A 14,128-nucleotide genomic window follows, 5' to 3' on the forward strand; every position below is an offset into this window, starting at 1 on the left:
GAACTTTTTTCCCCTCTAGAAGTACCCGTAGAGCTGGCTCCGGTGCCCTCTGGAGCCCCGCGCACATGCCGCAGTATATGAGGTGCTGCCGGCCCTACACCCCCTCAGTTCCTTCTTGCCGCCAATTCCGGCAGCAGGGTGGATCACAGAATGGACATGAGCAACACATCTCAAAGAACAACGGATAAAAGGTAAGTAACCGTCTTTTCTTCTTCAACTGCTTGCTCATATCCATTCCATTGTAGGTGACTCACAAGCAATACCTTGGAGGTGGGCCGGAGTTATGGATGAGCTGCCTGCAGCACCACTCTGCCAAAGCCTGCATCGTCCCACGCCTGCTGGACAATGGCGTAGTGGGATGTGAAGGTGTGTACAGATGACTAGGTGGCAGCCCTGCAGATGTCTTGCAGAAGCACTCTTGCTAGGAAGGCTGTGGACAAAGCTTGAGCTCTGGTTGAGTGGGCTGTAATTATTCCCCGGAAGTGGCACCTTTGCATGCTCATAGTAGAACTTGACGCAGGAAGGTATCCACGATGAGATGCACTGGGCAGAAACAGGTAAGCCTTTCATCCTATCAGCCACCGCGACGAAGTTACATAGATCTCCGGAACGGTCTCGTGCGCTCGATGTAGAATGCTAATGCCCATCTAACATCTAGCGTGTGCCACCTCCTCTCCTCTTCCAAACCATGCGGTTTGGGAAAAACATGTGGAGAAAAATATCTAGGTTATAATGAAATTGGGAAACCACCTTAGGCAGGAAGGCCGGGTGTGGCCGCAACTGAACTTTGTCTTTATACAACACAGTATAAGGAGGCTCTGAGGTCAGCGCCCTAATCTCAGAGACCCTCCTTGCCGAGGTAATAGCCACCAGAAAGGCCACCTTCCATGACAGCAGCAGTAAAGGGCACGTAGTTTGAAGATGGGCTCCATGAGCCGCGAGAGGACTAGGTTGAGATCCCTGGAAGGCACTAGGTCACGGACCTGCAGATAGAGCCTCTCCACCCCTTTCAGGAACCTAACTGTCATAGGGTGGGAGAAAACTGATCTCCCCTCCAAAGGCTGGTGGAACACCAATTAGCTGCTAGGTGGAGCGTCAGGGAGGCCACGGCTAGTCCCTGGACTTTTAATTTCAACAAATACTCCAAGATCACCTGTATCGGTGACAACCCAAGCGAAATTCCCTGGAACTCTGCCCAACAGGTAAATGTACTCCATTTTGTCTGATATGCAACCTGTGTGGAAGGTTTCCTGCTACCCATCAGGATTTGCTATACCTGCGCCGAACAGGCTCACTAGTCTGCGCTCAGCCATGGAGCCTCCATGCCGTGAAGTGTAGGGAGTCCAGGTCTGGATGTAGCAAGCAACTGTGGTCCTGCGACAGGAGATTGTGCCGTCTCAGTAGCTCCAGTTGGGGTGAGGGAGAGGGGAGGGGGCAGCGATCGACTGATCCAGCAGTATGCTGAACCAGTGCTGGTGCGGCCAGGCTAGTGCAATTAAGATAATGTCTGCCTTGTCCCTCTTGATTTTTGGGAAGAAAATTTTGTGATTTTGTCAAGAAGAGGAATGGGCAGAAACGTGTACATGAAGCTCCCCGACCACTGCAGCAGGAAGGCATCAGAGAGTGACCCGGCCTCCAGACCGCAGAGAGAGCAGAACTGCAGGCATTTCCTGTTCCATGCTGACGCAAACAGGTCCCACCTGGGGAGAGCCCCACTGTTGGAAAACCATAGAGATCACATCTGGGTGAAGCGACCAGTTGTGGCGGGGTAAGAACGACCTGCTGAGGTGGTCCACCTCGTCGCTCCTCGCTCCAGGGAGATGAGAGGCTATTATGTGAAAATTGTACTCATCACCAGATTCCACAGACAAATTGCTTCCTTGCAGAGGGCTGAGGAATGGGCTCCCCCATTCTGTTGATGTAATACATGGCTGCTGTATTGTCTGTCAGTACCTGTACCAGCTTGCCCGCAATAAAATGGAGGAACACTCCACAGACTAGGCAAATAGCCCGTAACTCTCTCACGTTCATGTGAATGCACCTTGTTTCCCTCGGCCAGACCCCTGGTGTGCCGAGGTTGGTGCTGATATGGGCCTCCCACCCTAAGTCTGAGTCATCCGATATCAAAATGACGGAGGGGACTAGCTCCTCGAATGGCACACCCCTCAACACTGCCCAGGAGCTCCACCACCAGTTTAGTGCGGCCATGATCTTGGGGGGGGACTGCTACCACCCGGTCCAGGGAATGTATGCTTGGGGCATAAACCGAGGCAAGCCATGACTGAAGTGGTCTGAGTCTTAGCCAAGCCAGCCTCACCATGTAAGTGCAGGCTGCCATGTGGCCTAACAGCTGCAGACAGTGCCTGGCTGTTGTGGTCGGGCAGAGGTGCAGGCGAGCGATGATGGTGGACATTGCCTCGAAGAGTGGCTTAGGCAGAAAAGCTCTGGCTTGGGAAGTATCCAGGACCACCCTGATGAACGCTATCCACTGCACCAGACTTAATGTGGACTTCTGCTCATTTATTAGCAGGCCCAGCTGACAGCAGGTGGCGCATGTCAGATGTACACTTTCCTGGACCTGCCTCTGATTAGCCAATCATCCAGGTAGGGGAAAATTTGGACCCCCTTGTGCCTCAGGTGCACCGCCACTACCGCCATACATTTTGTAAACACCCTTGGGGCCGAGGAAAAGGTCAAAGGGCAACGCTGCAAACTGGGAGTGGGAGCCAGCTACCACGAAACCGAGGGAACACCTATGGCTGGGGAAAATAGAAATGTGGAAGTAAGCATCTTTAAGGTTGAGGGTAGCAAACCAATCTCCCGGATCCAGGGAGGGGAAGATGGAGGCAAGGAAGACCATGCAGAATTTCAGCCTCTGGAGATATTTGTTGAGATGACACAGATCTAGTATAGGTCTTAGACCCCCTTTCGCTTTGGGGATGAGAAAGTACCTTGAGTAAAACCCCTTTCCCCTCATGTCCAATGGAACCCCAGGCTGAGAAGGGTCTCTACCTATTGCATGAGGAGTTGCTTGTGAGAGGGGTCCCTGAAGAGGGATGGGGAGGGAAGGTTGTTGGGAGGGGAAGAAGCAAACTGGAGGGCATAGCCTGCCGAAACTATGCCAAGGACTCAGCAATCTGAAGTGACTTTGGCCCATTCAGACAGGAAGGGAGCTAGGCGGCTTAAGAAGGGCCAGAAGGGATCCAGGGAACAGGCTGGAACGCTGCCCTCAAGCGCACCTTCAAAATGACCTTCTTTGATTAGCGGATCATCTAGACGACCCTTGCTGGGGGACTGAGGAGGACCTGGGTGTTGGTTGATGTGTCCTAGATGTCCTGTTTCTGTCCCTCAGTCTGTAGGGCGTTAACAGCTGCGGCTGGTACCTCTGCTGTTGCTGGCCCTGAGGACAGAACTGGCATCTGTAGGTCTGGGATATATAAAGACGCAAAGAGCAGAGCGTGGAGTCTTTCAGTCCATGCAACTTCACATCCGTACGGTCCGAAACCAAGGCTGACCCGTCGAAGGGGAAGTTCTGGATGGACTGTTGGATCTCCTGAGACAGCCCTGAGGATTGCATCCATGAGCACCTGAGCATGCAGATGGCAGAGGCCATGGTTCTGCCCGCTGAGTCTGCTGTGCCCAAAGACACCTGCAGTGCTGCTCTGGCCACCGTGATACCCTCCAGTTCCTCTGCCTCCAACCCCAAGTTGGAAGCCACTCTCTTGAGAAGCTCTTGATGCCCCCCTGAAATCCTCCAGGGGCGCAAGTGTCCCTGGGTGACGGCCTCATCTAGGGAAGGAGGAGGAGGAGTCGAGGAGCACGGTGGGTGGTGGCATACCTTCCCGCTGACAAGGGAGCCCAACAGAGGTCCTTTCCTGTGCGTCTGAATCATTGTTGGAGGCCGAACAATGGCACTTCTCCAGCACCCATGGTGTGGACTGCACCCCAGTCGACCTGAGTGACTGCAAACCTGGCCCGACCAGAAACCCTCAGGCCCCCAATACGGCCATTGGGGTGGCCACTGCCGTTGAGACCATCCCGGGGCTATCTGAGCCAAAGGGTGCTCTGGCATCTTTTGCTGGTGGTGACAACTCATCTGGTGGCCATCCTTTCAAGAGGACACTGATGCAGTCAGATGACCATGGTGGGGCTGCCTCGGAGGCTCCCACTGTACAGTGCTGAGTGGCGAGGGAGTGATGACCCGAACTCTGGGTGTTCCAGCGCTCTGGAGGACGGCCTCTCGGTGTCCATCATAATGACAAGACCTGATGCCGCAACCGGTGCCGATGCAGGGAACCATGCTATGACTGCGTATTGGAGCACCCAGAGCAGTGCCTGGGCACTGATGACTTACAGTGCCGCTTCCCTCTCTGTGCCAAGTCAGCCTCCAGTGACTGGGTTCTGTGCCACACCAGTGCGGGCGAACTCCTAAGTGCTGGGAAGTGGGAGTGGTGTCGACTTCCCTCTGGAAAGCGGCATCCTGAAGGTGACCCAGACAGGCGTCGCCTCCTGGAACAAACTTCGCCCAGTGCTGGGAGGGCGACCTCACTCCATGGCCTGCCAATGCGGGGTGATCCGGCGACCATGACCTGGAGCGACTTCTGGGAGAGCAGCACCGTGTCGACCCCTTCACCCAGGGCGAACGAGTTGTTGGAGATCTTCCTCCCAGATCTGGGGATCACCTGAGCCAACCAGGGGGTCCCAATGTAGGCTTCCCCTGCGACACCGGCTCCTTCTCTCTGGGCAGAGGCCAGGGTGTGGGCGGCAAGGGCAATGCCAACAAGGTCCGTGCCGCCTGAGACACCTCCTGTGTTGACAGCACCAGCAGGTGCAAAGCCGCCCTCCAACTTCCAGGAGTTAGGGGTGGCTCTCTGGTCGGAGACACAGGCTCTGGCGGTGGCGAGCAAGTCTCCACTGTCTGGATTCAATGAGGCCCCGTGCTTGACCCCGCTTTCTTGGATGGTGCAGGGGAGCGTCCCCGCTCTGTGCGCTGCTTCTTCCTTGACAGAGAGGAAGAAGTCTGGTGCCAAGGCGGGGCCAATGGTGCACTCTGCACTTATGCCATGCTCAGTACCAAAGCAGAACGGGTTGGTTCGGAGGCCGGTCTAAGTGCTGCCTCCATCAGTAAGGCTTTCTAGTGGATCTCTCTGTCTTTCTCGGTCCGAGGCCTTACAAATTTTCGTTTGTCCTTACAACAAGCTTCCCCAAGGCACTTTAAGCAACTATCATGGGGGCTGCTCAGCGGAAAGCCCTTCCCACAGATGGCACATGGTTTGAAACCCGGTAACTGGGCATGCCCCGCTCCCAGCAAAGTCCCAGCTGGGACTATCCTAAGTGACTAACTACCACAATTAACAGCACTTAAGGTCTACTCTACCTAAGTAAGACAAACAACAAACGATTGAGAGAGAACAAAAGGGACTGAGCACTTGCGATGAAAGCTGAAGCAGTTCCAGCAACCGTCACAGGCGGAAAGAATGAAGTGAGGGGGCGTAGGGCTGGCAGCGCCTCATACACCGCATGTGCCCGGGGCTCCAGGGGGCGCTAGAGCCAGCTCTATGAGTACTGCTAAAGGGAAAAAAGTTCCAGTAACTGTGCATAGAGGGTGCACACACCTATAATAGAATGGACGTGAGCAAGCACTCAAAGAAGAATGAATAATTCTGTATTCAGTGCAGGGCTGGACGGCATACAGTACACGTGGCATAGGGCCGCACATTGACTAGTGAGGATAAAAATAGTAAACCGCTACACATTGACCACAAACCATCTTGAGCATTAAATGAGGCAGGGGTCCTATGGAAAAAATTGTATGAGATCATGTAATTAAAGACTGCATCATAATACAGATGCACAAGGCGGCCAAATTAAAGCTGCATGGGCAACCTAACTTTTCCATGCTTGACTTTGCAATCTTTAGATTCTATTAAAGTAATTTCTTTTTAAATGTAATAAGCTTTTTAAGGTTATCACAAGGCACTAAAATATGTAAGCAGCTGTCATTTAGGAAGAACTTTCAAATTACTTTTGCACTTCACTTGAACTCCAGTTCTGAAGAATTCATTTTAAAGAGTTATATGACAGATTAAAAAAGAAAATGTGTGATGCTACCTCAACAATGAGACTTTTATAGGAGCTTACTGCAGGTAAGTAAGTCACTAACAAGAAGCTAAGCTTACCTCTGACTGATTGGGACTAGAGTTGGGCACTCTTGGGGCATGGTGGCTCAGTGCAGATAAACAAGCAAGAATAAGATGTACTGCCCCTATTTCCAGTGCCATCCGTCTAAGGAGTACTCCATCATCAGTAGTCAATGGCGTGGTGCTGAACAAACTGCGCAGCACGTGAAATGGAAGAGTTGGAAGCACATTAGCCGAAGGGGACTGCAGGATATGACCTAGGTTGAGAAAGAATAAAAACATTAAATATTTCCTTTTAACAGTTCAACACATTATGTTCTTCTTTCCAATGATTTATTACAAAGACGCAGCTATATTTCTGAAAATATTAAGTCTTTAGCGGAATAAATTATTTTATTCTGGACTTCTTTTTAACAAAACTTCCAGAGGCAGAGGAGGGAAAGATGGGCAAGAGATGTGAACTTGTTTCCTTTATGGACTAGGCTGAGACCAATAAATGCATATAGTTTGTGATTAAAAATAAGATTTAAATCCTTTATCTCCAAGCGTGAAAAGCTAGTTCATTAACAACTCTTTCACTGCATTAAAGTAGATATTTGGTCATATTTTTGATTGTAAGATTATATCATCCTATAAAATTTATACAAACAGCTGCCCCACCACAAAGCCAGTGACAAAAAGCTCTTCAGTTTAAAAATATGTTGATAAATGCTAGGATAAGCTTTGCTATGACACAAAGCTGGTCATGAGATGTGTACACAGCGAAACAGTGTAGATATTCAATACATTTTCACTATTGGACATTAAAACTAAAATTATGTTTTAACTAGATACCCATTGTTTGTTTTGTACTATAATTTTTTTAAGGTTAGCCCTTTAAAGAGGCTAAAGTAGAGAAGGGTAATGATTTACAAAAGCATAGTGTAACAATACTCTCGCCTGTTAATGTGATGTACATAGTTAGAACTGTCCAATTTCATGTACTCTTCTGCCCTATTTGATTCAAAATATTTCAAATGAAAAAAGCGCACACACTGTTTACAAGACAGACATTGTTAGCTCAAGTCTTGGAAATATTTTAAATATCTAACTGTCCAATAACTCCTGTTTTTTCTATGTAATAAATAACCTGTGACTATTTTTAATAAGTTAGATTTATTCATAGTAAAGTGATTCTCGAGATTTTTGCTTTAAAATCACAGAAAACACAAATTTATCAAAACATCTAAAAAAAAATTTTAAGCAACAAAACAGACTGCTGTCTAAAGAAAAGTTTTATTACCTCATGAGAGCAAGAATTCTTATGACTGCTGTCTACATGACAAGAAATATAAACTACTTATCCTCATTTTCTATAGGCTCCCAATCTGTATACATCAGCCAAGCCACAAGGGAATGGGAAAAGGACCAATTCAGAGAACACTGATACATGAATTGCCTCTGGAGGTGTGTTGTTTTTTTAAAATAGTAATTATTTGGGGTCATATCATGGATTTGCAAATGTAGATTTTTACATTATGTAAAAGAAACTGGATAGGGATGAAATTTGGATGGTCCTCCAGTCAATTTTCTATCCAAAACTGAAGGGAAATACCCAGACATCAAATTTCATTTGTTATTTGGCTCATTTTGTCTCCCACAGTGTGCATAATCTTACAGAAAAAGCAACACAAAACTAAGAGGGAAACTAAATCCAAAGTTCACAGGACCTGCTGAGTAACTTAGAAAGTTTATTGCTCCTCCTCCCTTTTTTGTTTTCTGCAGAGGGTCTAAACTTGGATGGATGTTGTAGGGAGCAGAGGTAATCCATGAGAGCATTTGACCAATTTATGAATGGAGGAACAGGCTCTTGTTTTGGTACTAGAGGTATCTAGGAGTATAACCTTTGCAAAGAGATAAATGTTTGGTTAATTAAACATGAAAGGACCATGTCCCCATCACAAAAAGGTGGCCAAGATATTTGTGATGAGCTGAGAAATGTATTTGTTTTCATCAGGCTACCAGTGGATGGAAGAGATCGAGAAGAACATTTGTTTAATCTTCTATTAGTGGTCTTAAGGTCAATTTTATTAGCCCTGACCACGTTCATTGTTTGTGTTACCAAAAAGAACTCTCTGGTCTGGCCCTACACAAAATGCATAGATTTTAAGGCCAGAATGGACCATTAAATCATTATTATACCTTTAGATCACCTACTCTGTCAGCTTGCATATCACAGGTCTGTAAATTTTACCCAGTTACTCCTGTGTTGAGCCCAATAACTTGTGTGTGGCTAAAGCATATCATGTCTGGGAACAGGCAACAGGATGGATCACTTGATGATTACCTGTTCTGTTCTCTCTGAAGCACCTGGTATTGGTCACTGTCAGAAGACAGGGTACTGGGCTAGATGGATCATTGATCTGACCCAGTATGGTCATTCTCATGTTCCAGAGAGGCATTCAGTCTTGCTATCTAGCGTTCAAGAGATGGAGAATCCACCACTTACTTGCCTTGGTAGTTTGTTCCAATGGTTAACTGCCCTCAAGGTTAAAATGTTAAAAGTGTGTGCCTTATTTCCTAATGGAATTTGTCAGGCATCAGCTTCCAGCCATTGGTTCTTCTTATGCATGTCTCAGCTAGACTGAAAAACCCTTACAGTACCCAGTATTTTCTCCCTGTGAAGGTACTCAGTGTAATCAAGACACCTCTCAACCTTCTTTTTGATAAAGCTAAACAGATCTCTAAGGCATTTCTCCAGGCCTTGAATCATTTTTGAATTTCTTCTGCCTCCTCTCCGATTTTTCAACATTCTTTTCAAAGTGTGGACACCAGAATTGTACACAGTATTCCAGTACTGGTATCACAGAATAGAAATAAAATAATTTAGCATAGAAATAAAATCATTTCCCTATCCTACTCACTATTCCCCCCTTTATACATCCAAGCATTGCATTAGTCCTTTATGCTACAGAAATACACTGGAGCTCATGCTGAGCTGCTTGTCTATTATGACCATAAATTCTTTTCAGAGTTTCCAGGATTCAGTCCTCCAGTCTATGGTCTGACCTGCATTTCTTGCTCCTAGACATAAAACTTTGCATTTGGCTGTATTTAAAAATTCATTTTTTTTAAATGGGCCTGTAATGGAGTGACATCCATCTCTCGTGAGCACCCCCTCCCTGGCTGTGTACGCGTGCCTGCAGTTTTTCAATTTCTTGGCTCATGGCGCCCACAACAGCCACAGCACTTGTCAGGCGGGTCTTCAGCAATTCAGCCCTCCAGTCAAGTCACTCACAGTCCACCTGCAAACAAACCCATACCTTCTGGGGTATAAGTCCAAAATGTCCTGCAGCACTCCCTGGGCTCAGTCCTTTAAACAGTCTAACAGGGTCAATCATGGCGCCCTCATTTGGTCTGGCTAGGTTGCAAGGCTTTTATTCTGGAATTGAGCAGTGCCCCGAGGTCTCCTTCCCTGAGAATTCCTTGCCTCTACTTGAGTCTTCAGTGACCCCAGTCTTCCTGCTGAGCCACCCCTCTTGGATATAATTCACTCACCACAGCTCCCTGATGAGTCACTCCCAGTAACTACTCACAATCACTTGCAGCTCCTGCAGCCAGCCCTGCCCGCAGCTATTCTGTCCAACCTTTCAGCTCCTGCATCCAGCTCCAGTCCGGCATGCACACTGAACTCACTCTGGCCTTGCAGCTCCTTTTATATGAGCCTGCTGGCCCTGATTGGCTGTGTTCCCCTTCCCCACAAGCCACTCTGGGCAGCTTGGAGGACCTCTCTATTCCTCTTTCCTTGGGCATTCTGCCAATCTTTGTGTCATCCACAAAGTTTAATTAGCAGTTTATTTCCAGATCATGGATGAAAATTGAGAGTGGCATGAGGCCTAATACTGATCCTCATGGAACCCCACTAGAAACACCCTCATTCGATGATGATTACCTATAACAACTACTTTAAAATCTTTCAGCCAGTTTTCAATTTTCTTATATGATCCAGGATGTGGGTGAGATTGAGTTCTTCACAAACTACATAAAGCAATTCCAACTTCCTTCTAAAGCATTACATTGTAAATGTAAATTTAAGTTAAAACAATTTAGCAGTATTTCACAAATACATTTAGTAGTTACAGTACATACTTCCTTCGCCATCATCTGTAACTCCCAGTACCAGTCTAAGCAGACACTGGGCATGTTTCCTCTCTTTTAACAGCACCTCTGCATAACCAGGGAGACGAAGAAATAATCCAAAGGCAGCCAAAGAATGAGCCGGTATGGGAGACATAGTCTGCACTGTTGATTTGATTGGTGGAGGCTCTGCAGCAATTGTTTCTGGAGCTTCATAAACTAGCTCCCCTGATTGCTCAATGGTAACCCATTCAAACTGATCACTGTCCTTCTGCTTCTCTTGTGTGGTGGATGTAACTACTGGAGCACTCACCTTCAAAAACAACAAAAAAGTTTAATATAGTCATCCATTTAGAGTCAAATCTTGCAGCACACAATTTCATTACAGTAAGAATTGGGGTTTAAGGAATATATCATCTTTATTTTGAGAGAGAGAGAGAGAGAGAGGGAGAGAGAAAATGAAAAAACGCTCAAATAAAAATTCAGTAACCCTGTTCCAGGTATAGAAGCAGAAAATATATGTTTGTTACATTTTTAAAACATTTCAAAAAGTCCCCTATGTAGGTAAAATAAAAATAAAATAGCAGTTAGCATTTAATTTAATTTAAAAATATATTTCCTCTCATCGACCTACAGAACTTGTTACCATAACAATTTTTTACAAAGAAGCTATTCAAACACCAGTTCAAAAAAGAGAACAAATTGAGTTTCTTTACTCTTAAAAGCAAGACAACTACGGCATAATGGGAATCCCCCCCCCCCCCCCCCCCCCACACACATTTTCTTTCTTGTACTAAGACCAGACCATGACGAGAAGCTGAGCCAACTGATATGTTACATGTAATAAAATCAATGCCTGAATAAACTAGAATGTCTCAATGGTTGTCAGAGATTAGGTTGTTTTATAGCCACATACAGTATCCAAGAGAAATTTACAAATTAGGCAAGTAGGATACTGAAAGAAATCATTGCCCACCTTCAAAAAGGGCCTGATACTGCAAAATACTGAAAGCACCCTATAGGGAATGCCAGCATTTTGCAGAATCATGAAGACACAACAAACCTATTTTAAATCATCATTAGTATAAAGTTAGCATGTCTTCATGTACAAACTTAAATTATCCAGAGCACCAAATTAGAGATCTTAAATGAAAAGAGAAAATGTTAGCATGAAGACAATGCAACATACTTCATTTTGGAAGCATGTTTGTATGAACCAAAATATAAAAAATTTCAGGTGCACATTTCCACTCCTCTACATGCAAAGACAGGAAGATGGGAAGCTGCAAACTCTTCAGGGGAAGAGGTACCATAGTTTAGGTGCCCTATTTAAGCACAGCCTTAACTCTGCATTTCATGGGTTTCAAAAGTTAGCTCATGCTCAAACCCCTAATTTGTGCCTGCAACTGTAACTTTAGCTTAAAAGTTTGTGTGGAAATTTGCTGAGGGTTTTTTGTTTGTTTGTTTGTTTGTTTGTTTGTTTTGGGGGGGTGTTGTTTGTATATTTATTTTTAATGGTTCCAAGATCTAGCTGTTCCTGTAAAATCATAGAAATGGAAATGGAGAGCCCTGATCCAGCAGACAATAGGAGGCTGAAAGGAAATGACTGCTGACAGTAGGAGGAGCACTTTTTACTAATACTGGGGCACTCAGAGCTGAGTCTGACCAACTTGGCTCAAATGGAGGTTTCAGTGCCACCTCCAAGAGCAGAAACCTTAGCCTGACTTCCCGATCTTTCTTTGTGCAAGGCCTGAAGTCCCTGCAAATTTGGCAATCTCCAGGGCACTATAAGTAACTTGAATGCGAGTCGTTCACAGACATAGCTTTATTGCAGGAAACACGGCGCTTGAAGCCCGGAGATAGAAGCATCCCTTGGAACTAGTTATTGACCAAAATTCAGATAACACAGAAAAATCTAAGTAATTTAACTAATACTAACTATTTACAATATAAAGAACACAGTCCACTGAGAGAACTTGTAAATGCAAGATGAGCAGCTCCAGCAACCCTCACGGGTGGTAAGAAGGAACTAAGATCACACAGGGCAAGCTGGGCGCTTTATACCGGTGTGGAGCAGTACAGAGCACTTGAGCTGCCCTGAACGGATAGTCCTGAGGGAAAAATTTCTGCCAACTGTGCACAGAACATACACATACCAAGAGTGGAATGCATATGGGTCATCACCCAAAAAAGAATAGAAGTTTATGATAACGTGGATGTCCAACCCCTCCCTTGTGTTGAATTTTCACAAAGCAAGTCGAAGATGAAGATCAACTTCTCTGTGGTCTAAGGTACCAGGAATAAAAATGCCTGCCTGAGAAAAGGTTTTAGCACAGAAGTGCAATTTTGATTTTAAGATCTTTGTGTCTCCAATATGTTTCAAACAGGATTAGTTACCTGTGTTCAACAAATAAAAATATTAAAAGTTAGACAAAAAGACTGAAATTTCATGTCTTCAAGCCCTGGGTCAAACTCAGAGCAGTCAAATCAAACATCCCAGAATCTTAAGATCACATATATAACAGATTCTTTTCCTCTTTTAGTAAGGTTGGTTTCACTCTTGTGAACTAGCAAGGGCCAAAATTCACAAAGTTCCTTTTTTTTTTTTTTTTTTTGAGTACTTGCCTACTATGCCTATTTCAGTCCTGATGGATCAAACAACAGATTGTATGGCTGTCACACACTATAGGATCTTAAAACTACTGCAAGTTTTATTTTACCAGGCTTATGGTTTATCTGTTGAAAAGGAGCAGATGTCAAATTTGAAATCAGCATGAACAGTGTTCCTCTTGAAGTGTGCTATTATTTACAAAGGGGAACTGGTTCTTAAAATTTATCATATATCTTACTAAAATGCCTTTGGATCCCCAAAGAGTAATATGCCATTTTATGTCCTATTCAGGACTTCTCACTCAGGAAAAATTCCTAACTTCAAAGGGAGTAGATATTAATGAGGATATTTAAATTAGAAAAGCTGGAGAAAATTTCACATTTGATCAATCAAATGTAAGATATAATACATAGGATGATTCTTAACTCTTAGAAAACAAACCATACAGAAAATATTTGGAAATCACTATAGTAAAGAAAAAACTAGCACATACTTATAGACAGTCAAACTGTTTGACTTACTTGTTGAATTACATCTGGATAAAGCATAGGAAGTCTCTCTGCAATGAGGGCCAGCCCACCCATTCCTGCAAAAACTTGTAATGGAGACTGAATGGGACATGTTTCAAGAAAAGATTCATCCAGCACTGCATCCATACACTCATCGCCTGGAGTGACTGCTTCATCTTCAGGACACGGCCCCAGTAAATCTGTATGTTCTATCAAAAAAACAGAGAAAGGAAGAACCAAACCATTAAATGAAGTGGTAACTTAAACATTAGAATGTTTACTTTCTTCTCCTCCCACTCAGAAAATAAGAATATTTAAGCACTTCAGCTACTATGTTACACTTATTTCTTCAGCAAATATTGAAGTCTTTATGGGGGTTAAACAGGTCAAAACAACAGGAAATCCAACTTTTCCTTTGGTAAAACCAAAATAATATGAAATATTAAAAACAATCTAATTTCCACTGCCAAGTCAAATCAAGTTACTTGACTGCTAGCAAAAATGATGTGGATTCATACGCTATGGACCTAAAAAAAGAAATTTAGTTTATTTAGTGACGGTTATGATCTCATGTTCACATGAGGATCTTGGTGGTGCTGGTGCAAAATGCAAACTTCAAAATTTTAGAATTACTCCATATGTTAATCTTGGACCCACGACCTGAGCTCAAGTAATCAGGTAAATAATCATTTATATCTCAGAGAGCATTAAGATGCTAAATTAGTGCACGACACTACAGCTATAACGCAAGT

General features: G+C 44.8%; 1 protein-coding gene across 1 annotated transcript in view; it reads right to left on the minus strand.

The window, feature by feature from the left end:
- The window catches only part of BIRC6 (baculoviral IAP repeat containing 6), a 354,060-nt gene that overhangs the window by 115,421 nt on the left and 224,511 nt on the right, over positions 1 to 14,128 (minus strand). The window contains exons 61-63 of the mRNA XM_067562654.1: positions 13,389 to 13,585; positions 10,269 to 10,569; positions 6,180 to 6,397 (exon numbers count right to left, since the gene is read on the minus strand). Coding sequence (XP_067418755.1) covers positions 6,180 to 6,397; positions 10,269 to 10,569; positions 13,389 to 13,585 — 716 coding nt within the window. The remainder of the gene's footprint in view (positions 1 to 6,179; positions 6,398 to 10,268; positions 10,570 to 13,388; positions 13,586 to 14,128) is intronic.

The sequence above is a fragment of the Emydura macquarii genome, unplaced genomic scaffold, assembly GCF_026122565.2.
Source record: "Emydura macquarii macquarii isolate MOO-44397 ecotype Brisbane River unplaced genomic scaffold, CSIRO-AGI_Emac_v2 contig_2457, whole genome shotgun sequence".
Classification (NCBI taxonomy): domain Eukaryota; kingdom Metazoa; phylum Chordata; order Testudines; family Chelidae; genus Emydura; species Emydura macquarii.